Source organism: Lepidochelys kempii, chromosome 1, assembly GCF_965140265.1.
Source record: "Lepidochelys kempii isolate rLepKem1 chromosome 1, rLepKem1.hap2, whole genome shotgun sequence".
NCBI lineage: Eukaryota > Metazoa > Chordata > Testudines > Cheloniidae > Lepidochelys > Lepidochelys kempii.
Window position 1 is genome coordinate 243,788,550 of NC_133256.1, and position 18,453 is coordinate 243,807,002.

Sequence of the window (18,453 nt, forward strand, 5' to 3'; positions counted from 1 at the left end):
CAGTGTGGGAGCGTGGCTCCCAGCATTGGTGCACTGTCTACACTGCCACTTTACAGCGCTGAAACTTGCAGCGCTCAGGGGGGTGTTTTTTCACAGCCCTCAGCGAGAAAGTTGCAGTGCTGTAAAGTGGCAGTGTAGACAAGGCCTTAGACTTCTGTGCCCATGCAGAGTTCCACTTAATCAAGAGGGCTCTGCATGGACACAGGGATGGCACTAATGGATCCTGATGCAGGATCGGGACTCAGGCTTTAGTTCACTTTTAATTAGCTTTCACATGCAGTTGTGGGAAACAATGGGTACTATGTACCCATCCTCCCTTCTGGTCGACCTCCACATACTCTGCATAGATCCCCAGCCCCATGTGGTGCCTTCCAGGCTGGAAGGAAGAATGGTGTTGTGGCACCTCGCATGCATGGAATGGGTTTACATGGTGGATTAATGTTGTTTCGATGGACCACCCGTCACATTATTCCATTCCTGGTTTGGTGCATCGTTAATGTTTGAGTGGATTTTTTTCTTTGAAATCTGCTAACTCTTGAGGGTATCATGCTGTATAGAGCAGCTGATCCCTGGCTGTATTCCCTCTGCGGTCACCAAAATCCCCAGATTTCTAATTGTAATGTTGTCACAGAGAGGGGCTCCTATAGGGCAGAAGAGGAGAGAGCATGGCTTTTCCTCTCCCCCCTTATGGGTTGGTTTGCTTCCTTGTAAACCATGCCAGGAGGATAGAATATGCCCTATAGGATGCAGAAATAGATTTACTCTTCCATTTTGTTTGTTTGTTAAAACCCAAACACAAACCAATTTTTTTAAAAGAAAAGATGTAATTGGACCATATAGCTCCTAACAGTCTACCTCAAAGGCAGTAGAATAAGGACATTTTGGCGTTTTTTTTTTTTGGTGGTTTTTATTATTATTATTATTATTATTATTATTACTATTATTATTCTCAAGAAGTTTTCATTCATTTATTTATTTATGTTTTCCTAAGGCCAAATAGAAACAAATTTAGGATGGAGCAAGAAACAGAAATTATGTATAATATAATATAATTAATATAATTAATTATAATAATATGTTAAATTCTAAATCAAGATAAAATATAACTAAAAGGGTGTATTAAGTATTGGTGTCTACAAAACCCACACCTTTTATTTTCATGTGTGTAGATTAAAGTGAATTTGGCAGCCAAATTTACAATGATAGGTGTTCCCAGACTCGAGAGAGCAGACATTAGTTTAATCATAAATTGTCTAACTGACATAATTGGCTTCAAAACATCCCATTTATTGTTAGTACATTACAAATGTCATGTTCAAATGGGCTTTTGTATTGCATACATACAATATTCTGTTCTTAAAACCAAAGTACCAACCTTCTTCATTTTTCTTGCTCCTGAATTACTAAATTAATGCTATAAATTCACATACAGTGCAAATGGTTGTGGCTGCACTTCCCACCAGATAAGACTTAAACTTTGGTCCAGTGTAGACTAGCTTTGGTGCACATATCTGATTGTTTTCTGATTAACAGAGCTGATAAGTTTCAGAGTAGCAGCCGTGTTAGTCTGTATTCACAAAAAGAAAAGGAGGACTTGTGGCACTTTAGAGACTAGCAAATTTATTTGAGCATAAGCTTTCGTGAGCTACAGCTCACTTCATTGGATGCATCCGATGAAGTGAGTTGTAGCTCATGAGAGCTTATGCTCAAATAAATTTGTTAGAGCTGATAAGCATTCACTGTGGAAGAAAATAGGCTTTTTATTGTGCCAAAAGCTGCAGCCATGACTTCTGCTTAACTTGGAATCCCTCCCTTGAGTTTTATGTGAAGTAATGTGGAAAAAATGCTCATGACCCCATGTCCATATATAAGCCTAAATGAGACTCCTAACTATATACTTGTAAAGGATCAATGAAACATCTGGGGAATCGGCCTAGCTCTGTTCCAGAGAATAAAAAGACATGTTAACTAAAGATGATCTGAGAAACTTTGAGGGAACTATATTTGGTCAGAATATGCAGTTGTATAAAAATCAAAACACTTTGCAAAATTAGGTGGATTTCAGTGGAATTTCATTTTGGACGAAAACCAGAAAAAAAGTTTTGACAATGTCAGAATGCCCCATATCTACATTTTTGCAGCAATATGTTTAGACTTTTCATTTTGAATTATCATACAAAAACAGAAGTAAAAATCAAAAAACATCTCAGCCCAAAGCAATTTCAGGGAGGGGGGGGGGGGCTCAAGTGCATAGTTTTTCATGAACTGTGGGGTGGGGGTGGGGGGGGGACGATGGATTTTTCTTTGGAAGATAATTTTGAAATTTTTGGTTTGCGTTCTGATTTGGAAGGGAGCCAGATTTTGAAATCTTGAAATCCTTTGTGAAATAGCAACGACAGCTTCTTCACAGCTCAAACGTTGAATATTTCATATCGTTATGTATTTGTATTGCAGAAATGTCTTGAAGCCCCAATCTGGGATTAGGGGCCCGTTGTATACACATGTAATAAAAAGACAAAGTTTACATATAGTTGTTTTTAATTTCCTTTTGGTTTCATATTGCTTTGTACGTTTCATGAAAAACTATGCACTTAAATACTTGGTACTGGGTAGCGGAATAGATGACTGGATGCAGTCTGTTGTTGCTTGTAAATTTAAAAGAAAAATTTACTGACAAAATTTAAAGATTCTTAATTACACTAAAACTCTGTTTCTCCAGATAACTCATTTTTTGACACCCTATAAGGTTTTTGCTTACATAGGTATATCCTGTAGACAGCATCTGTCCACTTCAAAATGTTTCAAGTTTTGGGAAGTAAATGAAATTTTAGTTGTGTGCTGTGCAACAGCTTCTTAAAAGAATAATATAACAATAACACAGCATTTCTCTAAGAGCATCTCGTATATTCCACTAAATAAACCATGTAAACATATCTAACTCCTGTGATAGACCCAGGCCAGTTGGGTACATCAGAATAGCCTTATTTGGATCCAGGAAGTGGGCAGGCGAAGCCCACCCACTGCTAAAGGATCCCCCCCAGCCTAAGGGGGGAGTCCACAGGACCTGGAAAACCAATTAATTACAGGGGACAACTAATGAACAACAGGGACGGGGTTGCGGTCAAAGGGTCAAACGAAGGGAACCTGACGGGGACACTGAGCAGAGAACCCCGGACAGCGCCCAGTGCTCCTCAAAGGCGTCAAGGGAGTCAGTGGACACCGCCCAGAGGAACTCTGCCCGGAGGCGTGAACGGACAGAGGATCGAAAATAGGCCCCACAGTCACAGGAGACTCCATCAGCCAACCTCCTCACCCTGGTTTTATAGATGGCTACAGCAGAATAGCAGAAGGCAGATATACTGGCCACTGGATTAACAAATATCTGTTCCCTGACTGACCAGAGCAGGGGCTGCTCCAGGCTAATGAGAACACCTGACTCCAATTAACCTGCAAAGAGTCAGGTGAGGCCATTAAGTTAATATTACCACTGGACTCTAATTAAGGCCCCCCTGATAATATAAAAGGGCTCACTCCAGTCAGGTAGAGGGAAGAAATGTGGCTGAAGGGCTGGTTAATGAAGATACCCTCAAGTCATTGGTAAGGGAGCCCTAAGTTAAGGGAGAAGCAGGAGAGCTGTGGGGAAGTGGCCCAGGGAAATATAGCAACCCTGGTAGTAAAAGGTTGGCTGCCAGTAGCTACTACCATTAGGGTCCCTGGGCCAGAACCCGGAGTAGAGGGCGGGCCTGGGTTCCCCCCAGCCCACCACTACAGAAACATCTCCTGAGAGGGGAAAACAGGCCCCTGTCAGGACAGGAGGCTAAACTGTTTGGGCATGAGGCCGTAGGAGCAACAGAGACTGGAACTCTCTCACCAACCTCCATTGCTGGCTTATGATGAAAGGGCTCAGTAGACTGTATCCCTAGCCCTAGAGAGAGAAGGGCTACATGGAGGGTTGCAGTGAGCCTCTGAAGCTAGCATAAACAGCCTGGAAGCCCGGGACCCACGGGGACAAGATTGGAGCTCTGCCACACTCCCAATATTAGTATTATAGTAGCTAAAATCAAAACCCAACAGATGTCACAAAATGAAATTAAAAGCATTTTGATCCAGAATTTTCCATATCTAAAACTACTAAGGCAGAAGTGTTTACTTCAATTCTGTGGTAGAATTCTCTGCTTAAAATAAAAAAGTGAACAGAAGGCAAAAGTACAATGAATCAGATCCTCAGCTGGCATAAGTCTGTGTAATTCTATTGCCGTCAGTAGAGCTGCACTATTTTACACCAGCTGAGGATTTGGCTCAATATCTTAAAGTTCAAAATGCTGCATTCTTCAATCCCTTAACCAAATGGTTCTAAAATATATTATACTTACACTAATATGCTGTATTAACTACAAAGGCTTATTGTTTAAAGTGCCTTTATGTTCCTTTCATGCCCAAGAGACCCCAGTCAGGATAGGGGTACCATTGTACTAGGCACATTGTGACCACATAGGAAGACACGGTTCCCTGAACTGAAGAATTCACAGTTCACGGCCATGACCCTTAGGCATATGCCCAGACACTTGGCATGTACTGTACTTTACATATATGAGTAGTGCCATTTAAGACGTGTCCGATGTTTGCAGATGTAAACTCTTAAGTTCCATCTTAATTGGTGCATTCAGTTTTACATTGTTTGGGATTTATTCTATTCTATATAGGTTCTTATATTGCCCTCATTACAGTAGCATCTGCATAACTTCCAGTAGTGCTTTAAGCAATATGTTAACACCTACAATAGTTAATGCACATGAGTCACGGTCTGATGCCATGCTGACAAGAAGTCTGTTGTTTTCTTTAGTTTCATAGGTGTCTCTTTCTTGCTTTTTTGGCACAGATGCATTAAAATAATTGCACCAAATTCCTCTTGTGATTGGGACAGAAAATAACCTCTACGCATTAAAACATTACTCGTGTACCTTTAGCTCCACCTCTTGGGTGTTTTACAGATACAGTAATATAGATAGAAGAATCTTCTCTGGAGGTGATAAAAATCTTTTGGTTAAACTCTTGAAAATATTTCTGGATCAGCAGCCATCCCTTGGAACTTTAATAGTCCGTACATGATTAAAAGTGAGGTTTAATTATGAATTATTTTGCTGATCATAGAATCATTTGGGTTAGAATTGTCCCCTAGTGGCTTATCTAGAAAATTGCCTGGCTGACTGATCCATTTTACATCATATAAAAGTATTTTGGTGCATTTCAAAAACACCATAGAGAGGCTTGATGTGGTGATCTAATGTGAAACTTGTGTCATGCTCCCACCCCGGCGTATGTAGCAGGAGACTGTTGTATACTCCATAATCATGTATTGTTCGGTAAAAATAATTTTTTTTAAACTGACAAAAAATAATAAACACAATTGTTGGTGGGCATATTTCCTATGTCTTTAATCAGAACATTTGGTGGAAGCAAATATAATACTTGTGACAGGGACCAAATACAAACTCAGCATGTTATTTGAAAAGACAAAAGAATATTTCACCAATGCAAACCACATAGAAATAGCATAACAGTGAAAATGCTGTAACATTACACACTAGCCTGAAAGACCTCTTCTGGTGTTTGCTCATACTAGGTACTAATTGCTTTTAGATTAGCCATGATAAAACATTGTGCTGTACTAGTAAAGGGTGCAGTATTGAAAACGAAGCAGTGCTTTGCAGCTGGATCTTTGCCAGCATAATGCAGGCTTTTGCAAAGTGCCAAGGGAGAGGTTGGAGTATAGAGTGCAATATTATGCCATTTTCAGTGACAAGATTTGTGTTTTACGTTAGTGAAATATTTTATCACCTTTTCAAAATAACCAGCTGAGTTGGTGTTGGTCCCTGTGACAGAGTAATAGGCTTGCTTCCACCCAATGCTTTGGATATACACTTAAGGTAACATCGGAGACAGAACTGTTAGCAGACATAGTTTTTGGCTGGTTCTTTTGCTGTTGCTGTTTTTTGTTTTAACCAGAGCAAATAGTGTATTGTTCTGTAGTAACATTTTCTGTGTGGATAAAAGAAGGGAGTGAGGAGAAATATAAGTGGTTCTGTTTATACGTCCAAGAATGTGGAGGAGAAGCAGTGGTATGTGGCGAAGGAATGAGCATTCTGTTTGTTTTAAGATGATGAATTTAAGAAAGATAGCCATTCAGCCTTCCTGTACAGTGGCTGTATGTTGTATTAGGGGGGAAAATGGTTCAATTCCTTGGTCTTAGACATTCAGTGAATCTCAGAGCCGTTTCCAAAATAAAATAGCTTGTAGTGCATCAGTGAAATAATGCATCAGGATTTGGTAAAAAGCCTTTTTATTCAGGTCCTTTGATCTGTGGCCATTTTGTCCCCTTCCTGCTTTTTCTAAGAGCTGTTCCTTTTGATCAAAGTAGCTGATTGCTGAGCCAGCTTGGGGTTTGTGTGTTTTTTTGTTTTTTTGTTTTTTTTAAATATTTACTGTATCCCAGAGTATGTGATGGATTTTGTAAAAATTAAGTATAGGACAAAATAATTGGTTAGTTTTGTATATTTGTTGTTAAAACCTTAATTTTATGTTATCAGCTGTTCAACCTTCTTACCCTTTGCTTAATCCAACAGTTACAAATTACTAGTTAAGATTTTTGACCTCCAACATTTTTTTGGTTGTGTGTTTTTTAAAATTTAATTTTGTATGTAAATTTGTTGCTCATGAAAGACTGGCATAATAGGCCTGATCCAAAGTCCATTGAAGTCAATGGGCGTCTTTCCATTGAAGTCAATGGGCTTTGGATCAGACTTAATGTGACCAGACATTAGTTTTCCTGTGTAACTCTGCAAATGCACCCTAATCCTGTTCTATCACACACCTTTCCTAAACTGCAATTGGCTAAGGGCCTGAGACTGCTGTGGACCATGTCAGCATTCCTGAGAGAGATTCCTTTAATGGATGGGGCTGTTATGGGGAAGGAGAATTCTTTAAAACACATTTGTTGCCTGGGTTGATTTTCAGCCACCCTCTCTTCATCCAGGGGCTGATCCTCTTCCAGGCATTGGTAAGGTTGTAGACAGCGCAGTTATGCTTGGCGTGAAAGAGAGGTAGAGCTGGGTGTCGTCCCCATACTGCTATCACTTCAGTCCATTTTGTCTCGCATTTCTCATGAATGTAGACTTGCATGTCTACCCAGACCCTACAGGACTCAAAATTAAAGACATACTGTCAGAAATGGAAATCATAGGCAGTTGTTCAGTGGTATTGGAATTATTAATATTAGACATTATTGATACTAATGTGGGAAATTACCAGACACTAATTTAACCACTAATTCCTTTATTTATTGTGTAGGTCAAATGGTATTTTATACAATTCTCTAAACATGCCTGCCGGCCTAAAAATAAGCAGTCACTACACTCAATACAGTACTAAAGTATTCATAAACATGTGATCAGTATACTTACAGTTCTGCGAGACCTAGGGAAAACTGTCTCAGTCTGGTGTGCTCCAGCATGATCAGGTAGAGTACGACAAAGAATCTTCAAATTCATAATTTTTTATACCCTTTAACAAACAAATGATGTCATTGCCACATACTGATTTCAGCTAAAACCAATTTGAGACAAGTCACCCTTATTTTCAGTCTTACCCTCAATCTTATCTGGATTATGTCTAAACTGGCACTTCGTCGGCAAAACTTTTGTCGTTCAGGGGTGTTGAAAAAAGACAAAAACACCCCCCTGACCGACAAAAGTGTTAATGACGAAAAGCGCCAGTGTGAGCAGCGCTTTGTCGGCAGGAGCACTCTCCTACTGCCGACAAAGCCACTGCCTCTTGTGGGGGGTGGAAGTTTTGTGTCAGCAGGAGAATTCTCTCCTGCCAACAGACAGCAGGTACACGGCTCTGCATTTAATGGCACTGCCGTAGTGGCACAGCTGTGTCGCTAAAAGCTGCGTAGGACAGACGTAGTCTTACAGCCTTCTCTCTCTCCAAGGCCTCTCCTCCCTTTCTCTTCCCCTCCTGGCTCACAAACAGTTTCTCCATTTTGCCTAGTTTACATAGCCCCTGGTTTTTGAGATAACATTGGTATGTGAGGTGGGAAGACTCATGACTCTTTTTAAGACAGATTCTCTTTTGCTTTATTTAAAACCATGTGCAGTCACCCTATTGGTCTCCTTTTTAGAAACTTCCCTTTAGGTCATTAGTTGTTTGTTTTTTTTAACCAGACACGCCCCCTATTTCATTCCTTCTGGCCTTATAACTCACTGTTTTCAAGGCCTTCCTTCTACTTGCTAGTCCGGCCTTTCTTTACAACACACATTATTTCCTTAACCAAACTTAGACTAACTCTATTTCTTTTATTGTATTTTATATTTATCCCACCGGTGGCATAAGCTGTCTTCCCCCTGAGAAATAATATACAATGCCATTCCCAGGTTTGACTCGCAGGCTCAGTCAGCAGGGAATGTTGCAGGAACACATTTAAATGGCCTTTTTTCCCTGGTGCTTCATGACTCTTTTGCCACCTGGGATCTTTCAACTAAAGTCTTGCTCCAAGTTCGAGATCTTGCAGTTTCTTTTCTTTTCTTAATTGAGTGCCAGGAGTTTTCATTAATTTTAATTTGGAATGAAAAGGCTTAGTCTAATAAGGTGCTTGTTTGTCATCCTTTGTAATCTTTGTTGCATCAACATATTTTATAGTGGTTTATAGTTTATCTTTTAGGCTTTTACACTTTAACCCAAATGCAAAACTAAATATCTGTGTCTTGCAGATCAACTCAGAATTGATAACACTTACTACTGCACCGTTATGTACTAGGAATTAATATGTACATAAAGACAGAGCCAGATTACACTTTTGTGGGGCCCTGGGCCAGAGCAAATGGGGGTCCCTCCTCACCATTTCCACCTGCAGTACCCTCCTACCCTCCTGCTGGGGAAATGGGGTCAGGGCCTGAGGGCTTGCCCTGCCCCATCCCCTTGCCCGTTGCTCCTGCTGGGGAGCAAGGATTGGGGTGCGGGGGCTTGCAGGAGCACCAGGCAGGCGGAGCGGGGCAAGCCCCAGCGCCCTGACCACGCTCCCCAGCAGGCACACCAGACAGACAGGCGGGTGGAGAGGGACAAGCCTCCGCGCCCAGACCCTGCTCCGCAACAGGAGCGCCGGGCGGGCAGAGCAGGTTAGAGTGTGGGGGCATTCCAATTGGCTGGGGCCCCTGGGCACAGGCCCCATTGGCCCAGTGGGTAATCTGCCACTGCATACAGAGCCAGATACACACAGATCACTGAATGCAGTTTCTATAGTGCCTGTTTCTTACAGAGATGTTCAACGTTTCAGAAAGATATGTCTATGATTGCTCTCCTGCTGCAGAAATCATAGATTATATTATTTTCTATCTCTGCTCCTCCTGGCATCACAGCAGAGACACAGTCTATGCCATCATTATGAATGTAGCCATTCTTCTTACTATAGAATACTCCGTCGTGCCCCCCGGGTACCACTGTGGCTGCAGTGCTCATTGTTCCTGCAGGAGGGGGAAGATATGACTGATGGTCCTTACCGCCATGAATCAGGACTGAAGGGGCTCACATACATAGCAGTGGTGGACAGTCTTACCCTAAAAGGCCATATCTGTTGCTGATTCACTTTCACCTACTCCATTATAAATAGGCTTGGTAGAATGGGATTTTGTTTATCATTTCAACAGATAATATTGATGTTTATTTTTACACTTTTTATTTTTTATCCATTCAAATTTTCACAGTTGCAGGATGTCAGCCAATAATTAGCTAATGAGAGCAAACTTTGAGATTCAAAAAGTTAAAGCTTTATAACTGCTAAAATACAAACTGTCGACATCATATGTCAAAATTTTACCCTTAAATCAAAATTTAATAAGTTTTCAAGCAGCATTTTCGTTACTTTGCCTGTCTTTAAATTTTGATTATTATTGATGGAAATAATTCTCATTCGTTTGTGTATGGTGAAATCAACTTCTGTTGATATTTACTGATAAAAATCAAATCATTACAAGCCTAATTATAAATCAGGAGTAACTCCATAGAAGACAGTGGGGTTAGACAAGTGTACCATTAAAATCAGGCCTCTGATATCTGATGATTTAGAGAGGTTAAAGGTCACTTCAGCATTTGAGTCTCCCACGAAGAATAACCTTAGCAAACCCAAGCTCGAGATGCAAAAAATTTGTCAAGCCTAGAATTAGGTGCAGTCAAATAACTTTTTGATGGCAGTTCTTGAAAACATATATGAGTGTCTAGAAAACTGGTAGGGTTATTGTTGAAATGACTTCTACCTATACCACTTTATACATACAGCAGAACCTGAAATGAGACCACTCTAATTAGTAACCTCTGGGTTTAAGAAGCTGCCTCTTGTTATCCTGAAATACTCCAGCTTTATTAGAAGACCACATCTGTTGAACAACTGAGTTTTCCATCGTTTGAGAAGTCTCTTGCAACAGGTTTTACTGAATAATACAGCACATAAATACCTGTACTTGATTTCAAAACATGAAGTTGGTTCTTATATTACTTCATCTTGGTTAATAGCTATCTTTGCAAGACAGACACCATTATTCATTTTTCTGCTGTATGAATTTAGTGTATTGTCCTTTAGTGAAAAACAGTAGACAATTGTGTTTTGATTTAAGCCTTTCAACCAGGCTTCTAGCAAATAAAAGTAATGAGACGATAAAGCACTAGAGGGTTTTTTAATTTAAATAGAAAATTAGTCTTGGAACTATTTTGTTCAAGTTTCCATATCTCATATGCTCATTTGTGTCCATCCAGCCGTATAACAAATACTAGGAACTGTGGTATGACACCATATAAATTGTGGTACTGCTGTTTTGACATGTAGTGTTAAATCATTTTGATTACTTGTTTGTTGCCCTTGTTATACACTGGGGCCATGTTTACCATTCATGCTGCTGGAAATGAAATCGTCATTTTGGTTTTTTTCCCCTCTCCTTCAGAATAACGAAATGGCAGAGTTGCAGAGAATACGGATGAAAGATGAAATTCGAGAATACAAGTTCCGAGAGGCAAGACTTCTTCAGGATTACACTGAGCTTGAAGAAGAAAATATTACTTTGCAAAAACTGGTGTCCACACTGAAACAGAACCAAGTAAGCACAGAAGAGATTTCAGATGCTAGACTAAAAAAAAAAAAGTACAACACCGATTGACTTAAAACGGCATAATTTGACCTACCTTAAATTAATGTAGTATGAGATTCTTCATATCTTGCTGGTTATTGTTAAACAGTCATTATAAAATATAATACTGGCAAACTAACACACTGGAAATCTTACTAAAGTGCTGAATGCACCTGGAGGTTCCATGACAAGTTAAAACCCCACTGCAACCAGCTGTAAACAGTATCCAGGGTTGCTCTCCACTTGATACGTGTGCACAACTCCCATTGATGTTGAAGGGAAACTCAGACCCACTTATACGTATATGACATTTAGAAATGTTACTCTGAAAAAATGTAAATTTTTCTGTGGAAAATATTGTTGCTGGCGAAGTAATCAAGAAAACTGTTGTCTCGGACCAAAGGGATTTGTTCCTCTGTCAAAAGTGCTATCTTGTCATGATAAATCAGTAAATATGCAATTCAGGTGATTAAACTGGCAATATTTTTCTTCTTTTAAACACATTCCATGCCAGCACTGGATTACAATTTATAAGGCAATGCCTTCGTTTCTAACAGATTGTAATTGCTTCCTGCCTCCATAACATGCAGTTGCTTTTTAAGTCCTAACATGCTCAGCGGGATGATTAGGGCTTGCCACAAGATTGCCACTGTTTCTAAAGCGAGTTTGTTAACAAAACTATCTTGTTGCTGTCAGGATTTGCGGTACAATTTTATCTAACTGTTACTAATATTTTATCCATCCTGACATGGTGATTAAAGTACTTAGAACAACAAGGTAGAACAACTGGGGACATGGAGATAATAGAAACAGATCCATACTTTCCTTTCCTTATATTGAGACACTATGACTTACAAATTTCTAGAACTAAATTTCCAGCAGATTGTCTTTATCAGAGTGGTATTATCCAGGCTACTGTATTCCTCTTTTGAGGCAAAGGTATGATTCTCACTAGCTTCATGGAAATGATCTGCACAGATCCTGGGAAAACTAGACCCCTGAACGGACTGTTGTAGTTTCCACTAGAAGAGAATCTGTACACAAGTGCTATCTGTTAGAACACTTCACTCTTAATGAACCTGAATACCAGGGCCCCATAAAGAGGAAAAAATATTTGGCATATTTTGATTGACTAAAAAAAAATTACAGTATTTTTGTATCAAATGTTTTTTATTTGTTTTTGTAACTCAGAAAATAGTTTTGATCTACAAGATGAAATTTCATAAGAGATTAGTCCTGTATATTCTTTAACTTATAAAATCATGTATTACATAGTCCTTGTTATTTTATTATCAGATCTTTTTAGGCATTTGGAAGAACAATCCATGAAAAAGGGGAATGTAAAAATCAGTTATTGTTCACAGAGAGTGCAAATCTCCCTGCTTTTCATGAGAATTTCTGCTATACACAGCTTATGTTATATGTATAATCAAGAAAATATAGATACTGGATTTTATTAATAGGGCCTGTGTTTTCAGGATTCATTTCCCTACAAAACAGCAACACAGATTTGTGACCCCCGAATCCAAATCTGAAAATCTGAGATAAACCCCAAATCTCCAGATTTTCAAAAGATTCCCAGTATAATCAGTCACTAACTTTCTTGAGCTGTTTGATATCAGGTCACTGAGCAATCTGAAGGTTCAGATTCTAAAGACTGCCTTCTCAGCCAGCTCCCAAATAAAAGTCCTCACCTGTCTACTGAATATCCAAGCCCAAAAGGAACTTGCTCTAGCAGGGACCCATTCCTTGTATTATATTTAAATTCTGCTTTTTAAATATTTGTGTAGACACTGAATGAAACAAAGTTGCAGACCATCAACTGAAGAGGCAACTAATAATGCCTGCCAACTAGTAATGTCTGCCAAATTGTTTGAATTAGAAAAGGGTTTTTTACTTGGGAATTTTTCAACATTTACTTGAAAACCAAATTTCTCCCTCCTCCACCAAAAGACATTATTGCACTATTTAATCTGATTTATTATTTTAAAGTCAGAATTTTACAAATTAAAAATATTAAAGGATTATCATCAAACTAAAAGTCATACCACTATCTGTTTAAGGCTACCATTTTTACAAGTAGAGCTGATTGGAAAATGGAAGTGCTAATGAATCTTTATCAGAATTTTGTTTCAGTGAAAAAATGTGTCTGGTTCTATTTTATAATGAACACAAAAGAAATTGAAAGAAATTAGTCAAATATTTTTTCTTCCTTTTTTAAAGTTTGTGGATTTAACAGGCATTTGTGTATAGACAGTTTGCAGTGTATGGTCAGTAAATTTCCGTTTTGTTTGTGTGGGTCTTTCGTACAGCATCAAGGAACCAGAAAAAGATTGAAAATTGGGAAATTATTTCCTATAAATTTAAAAATATGAATAGGTAAAGCCACAGAAACTGTTCAAGAGATTCAGGGGCAGGTGTAGTACCAGAGAAAACTTTTAACTTTTTCTCTCACCCTTCTCCAACCCTCCCACCCCACCCTCTGAAACCACTTGTATGACACAAGGGTGAAATAAATGTCTTTTTTGTCCATAAAGTTTGAGAGTTACTTTTAATAATTTTTGTTCTGGGGTGAAAAGTACCAGGTATAACCCTATTCTGTTTTCATGAAACATCCTTTATTTTTGTGTCACTTTGCTTATCACTGAGGGAAGAATCAGAATGCCAGAATTGCTTGGTCACTTACATAATGACTCTTGTCCAACACATCCGTGTGTCTTGACTCGTCAGATGCTTATTCTAGCATAAGAACCCTTCCCATTCCAATTCAGCAGCCAGGGCTCTCTCAGTGTAGAATTGTCTGTCTTGGAGCTAGTGAGTCCATCAAGACAAGACACGGTGAAAGAAGGAATTATTACAGGTCCCAGTCTCGCAAGCTGCTCTGCATAGGCAGACTCATGAGTCAATGGGGCTGTGTGTGGAGGCATGGGAATCACATGTAGAAAGCAGTTTGCAGTAGCAGGATTAGATTTTTCCACAAAGAAGGAAATAAAATTGTAAAAATGTCAAATCTTCCTTCCCAACAAACTACAATGGAACTAAACCACTGTATTGGTAATGTCAGTTCCTAATTCTTTTGGATAATAGTGGAGATGAGGATCAGAGCAACTGGAATGCTAATGGGAGCCAAGGAACGCAGATCTTCTTCTATCTAAATGGCTGGTCATTGTGACAGCAACAGGATTTAGAACCCAAACCTACTCCCTTTTATGTAAGTGGGAGTTTTACCATTGATTTCAGTGGGAGAAGGATTAGGTCCTTAACAAACTGGTATCAAATGTATCTAAACCAACACTTCCACTAGCTTCTTTCTTTGGCTCTGTAGATGTGAAACTTTGAGTTTGTGTTAAACAGGTTAATTTTCTAAGTGAATTGTTCAGCATTGGAAGTAAACTGCCTAGAACCCTCCTTTTCTCGCCTGCATTTTTGTCCATGTCTGGCATAGCACATATCGTCTCCATTTTCTCCACTACACCGAGTGGCTATAGTTGTGGTGGGATGAGGCACTCTCTTCCTTTCTAAAAACATGGTAGTTACTTAGGAGAAGAAGCTGCCATTTTCCTCAGCCACATTATCACATGTATTGTGAAAATCCAGCTCCCTGCCTGTGGAGCTGGGTGGCTGATCTGCGATGAGGTGAGAGATTTATCAGTCAAAACTTGACTGGCCAACACCAGCTCAGCAGGGGAAGAATTTCAGTCTGGCCTGCTACAGGACCAGAAGACCAGCTGTCGGTGCCCTAAAATGGCTTCTGTATTCCCTGCTTGAACACCGCTACTATTATATTTTTCGGATTGTCAAAAGTCAACCTCTATTTTAAAACTGCTGCAACTTGAGGACATCTGGCAGTTTAAACAGGTTGGGTTATTAGTCTGTCCTTTCATTTTTAAAATAAAACCTTATTGAATAATTGTCATTAAACAAACCTATATCTCCCTACAGTATAAAAAACTGGACACACAGTGATTACATCAGATAAGAAGTTGGATGCCATGGTGATAGATGCCTTAGAAATACCTATGAGTGATAAGTTGAACAGTATAATTAACTTCCATCTATCCGCAATGCCATAATAGATAAACATTACTTATGATGACTAATAATAAAGCTGTACTTCCTAGTGTAGCTTCAGGTCAGTGACTGTTCTTGCATGAAATACAACAGAGGTTCTCAACCAGGGATCCAGGGTCCCCTAGGGGGCCTCAGGCAGGTTTCAGTGGGGCCTCCAAGCAGTGCCAGCATTAGACATACTGGAGCCCAGGGCAGAAAGCCAAAGCCCCACCACATGGGGCTGAAGCCCAGGTCCCTGCGCCCCACCACCTAGGGCTGAAGCCTGAACAATGTAGCTTTGTGGGGGCCCCTGTAGCATGGCCAGACTGAAATTCTAACGCTGGACCTGGCTTTTATATGCAGAAAACCAGTTATTGTGGCATAGGTAGGCTGTGGAGTTTTTATAGCATGTGGGGTGGCGGGGCGCACTCAGGAAGAAGAAGGTTGAGAACCTCTGAAATACAGTGTGTCCTAATAAATCATCCAGAGATTCTGATTCTCACCCCTTGAAAATGTGTGCAGTACAATAGAAAACCAAGAACTAATAAAATGGGGTACATGCAGTACACCTTTCCTCATGAATTTTCTGAGCATGACGCTCTTTGCAGCTACTGGCAATGCCTGGTCTAAGTAATTTTTGGCTATTTAGTGCCTAGTTCAATCAGGTTAATAAATGGCAGGTTTTTAAGACCCAAGTTTTAGTGTTATGAATGTTCTTTGTCTTGCCTAATTCAGGTTGAATATGAAGGTTTAAAGCATGAGATTAAACGATTTGAGGAGGAGACAGTATTGCTTAATAGCCAGCTAGAAGATGCCATTCGACTGAAGGAGATTGCCGAACATCAGCTGGAGGAAGCCCTGGAGACCTTAAAAAATGAAAGGGAGCAAAAGAACAATCTGAGGAAGGAACTCTCCCAGTATATCAACCTCAATGATAGTATGTACAGTAACCACATTAATATATCAGTAGATGGATTAAAGTTTGCAGAGGATGGGAGCGAACCTAATAATGATGACAAAATGAATGGGCACATCCATGGGCCTCTTGTGAAACTGACTGGAGATTACCGGACTCCCACAGTTAGGAAAGGAGAATCTCTGCACCCAGTCTCTGATCTCTTCAGTGAGCTCAACATATCGGAAATGCAGAAATTAAAGCAGCAACTCGTGCAGGTAAGAGCTCAGCTTAAAACCATAAAGACTTTCACATAATTATACCAGACTGTAATGCTAATGACTGATTTACTTGTCCATGATCCCTATTCCCCTATTTCTCTGTTCTTAGCTTTCTGCCTAGGTGTTTTCTAATTTCCAGATCTCTCAAAAAAAGTTCAGTTGAGAGAATGATCAGAAACAAGGGGAAATGAGGAGAAAGGGACCCAGCAGTGGTTGAAGTGTGTGTGGGTCGGGGGGCAGGAGAGGAGAGTTCACAAGGGTTTGAAGATCTAGCAAACACAATCATTTTAAAAATCAAGCCAGTAAACTGAGGGGCACCCTTTAAGCATGGTCTTATGAAAGCTGCTCCTCCCACATAATAGACTTTGAGAACTGATGGGGGACAGGCATGGTTCCAGACCACTGGAGAAGAGTGTCACGGTTCATAGAGTGGGTCACAGCTAAGAATGCCAAACTCGGAACGCGCTGTCAGAAAACAGGGCAGACACACCCAAACTGGTGGTATATTCTGCAGTTAGATTTTACCAAGCCAGTAACAAAAGTGTACCCCAGGATCACTATATTAGTTTTACCAAGGAGTCACATACAGCCCCCTTAGCATTTCAGCCCAGACAAGCTGGACTTTATGATGTAAGGTTATTAAAACCAAACCCACCAAACATTAGGTTCTTCCAGTCACTTGCTCAGGTCACTGGATACATCAAGGTCTCACCAAAAACAGCACTGGAAGCCAATCCTTAGAAAACTAAACTAAAGATTTATTAATTCAGGAAAAGAAATAAGAGTTATTAAAAGGTCTAAGCAGATAAGAAACATTACAGTTGGTTCAGAATCTGTGAGACCAGTTATTAGCAGAGGTGTAATGCCTGCTAATTCTCCATAAGTCTCTTAGTGTCCTTTCATAAGTTCCTCAGGGTTTTACCAAAGCAGATTTGGGGAGATCTGTCTTGCATCTGGAATAGCCCCCTGATAGCATCCAGAAAGATTAGAGCTGTTGGATCAGTCCATAAATCTATATTTATAGCTCTCTGACATGAACAGGTTGATAGGTGTCTTCCTAGAAAGACAGTCCTGCCATCTAGTGTGAGGAAGAATAGATATTTGAGTCCGTGACAAGTCCTAATGGCCTTGTTTTGAAGATTGAATGCTTCAGCCCTAAGGTTTTGGTCTTGTAAACACAATGTGATAGCCACCAAGTCTTTATCAAGTAGTTTTCCATCTAAATGCTACATATGCGCTTTTTGATCTAATAACTGAGTATAGTTGCGTTCATAATGTAAAGGCAAATGCAAAACATGAAAAGTTAATTTGATTACACTGGTACCTTCTAAGAGGATGTGGGTAAATACAGACGGATGTGGGTAAATACAGACAAATACAATTTAGTATCTACTCCATTCTTATCAACACAAGTGAACCTCTTATATTTGGTTTCAGAGGGGTAGCCATGTTAGTCTGTAACAGCAAAAACAACAATGAGTCCTTGTGGCACCTTAGAGACTAACACGTTTATTTGGGCATAAGCTTTAACATTCCTTTGTTACTTAAACACAGTGAATTAGCCTGATTATCTTGCAATGCCTCCTGACATGCCTGTAAGATCACACTCAGGTGAATTGGTCTGTTAATTTTATCCTGAGCTGGTTTACCAGTGTCAAAGAGTTAATATAACCTATCTTTAAAAAGGGGAACAAAGAGATTTGTAGGGATTCGTAGACCAGTCAGCCTAACTTTGATACCTGGAAAGATACTGGAACAAATTATTAAACAATCAGTTTGTAAGCCTCTGGAGGACAATAGGGTTATAAGAAATAGCCAGCATGGATTTGTCAAGAACAAATCTTGACAAACCAACCTAATTTCCTTCTTTGACAGGGTTACTGGCCTAGTGGATAAGGGGAAGCAGTAGATGCGATATAACTTGATTTTAATAAGGCTATTGACACGGTCCCATGTGACATTCTCATAAGTAAACTAGGGAAATGTGGTCTAGATGAAAGGTGTGTGCAAAACTTGTTGAAAAACTATACTTACAGAGTAGTTATCAGTGGTTCAT

The 18,453-nt window shown here is 39.7% G+C and overlaps 1 protein-coding gene across 14 annotated transcripts in view; it reads left to right on the forward strand.

Annotated features, from left to right (window-relative positions):
- BICD1 (BICD cargo adaptor 1) overlaps window positions 1–18,453 on the forward strand; it is a 267,972-nt gene that overhangs the window by 170,737 nt on the left and 78,782 nt on the right. For all 14 annotated transcript variants that reach the window (XM_073321643.1, XM_073321662.1, XM_073321652.1 and 11 more), the window contains 2 exons: window positions 10,989–11,141; window positions 15,957–16,394. In XM_073321643.1, the coding sequence (XP_073177744.1) occupies window positions 10,989–11,141; window positions 15,957–16,394 (591 nt within the window). The remainder of the gene's footprint in view (window positions 1–10,988; window positions 11,142–15,956; window positions 16,395–18,453) is intronic.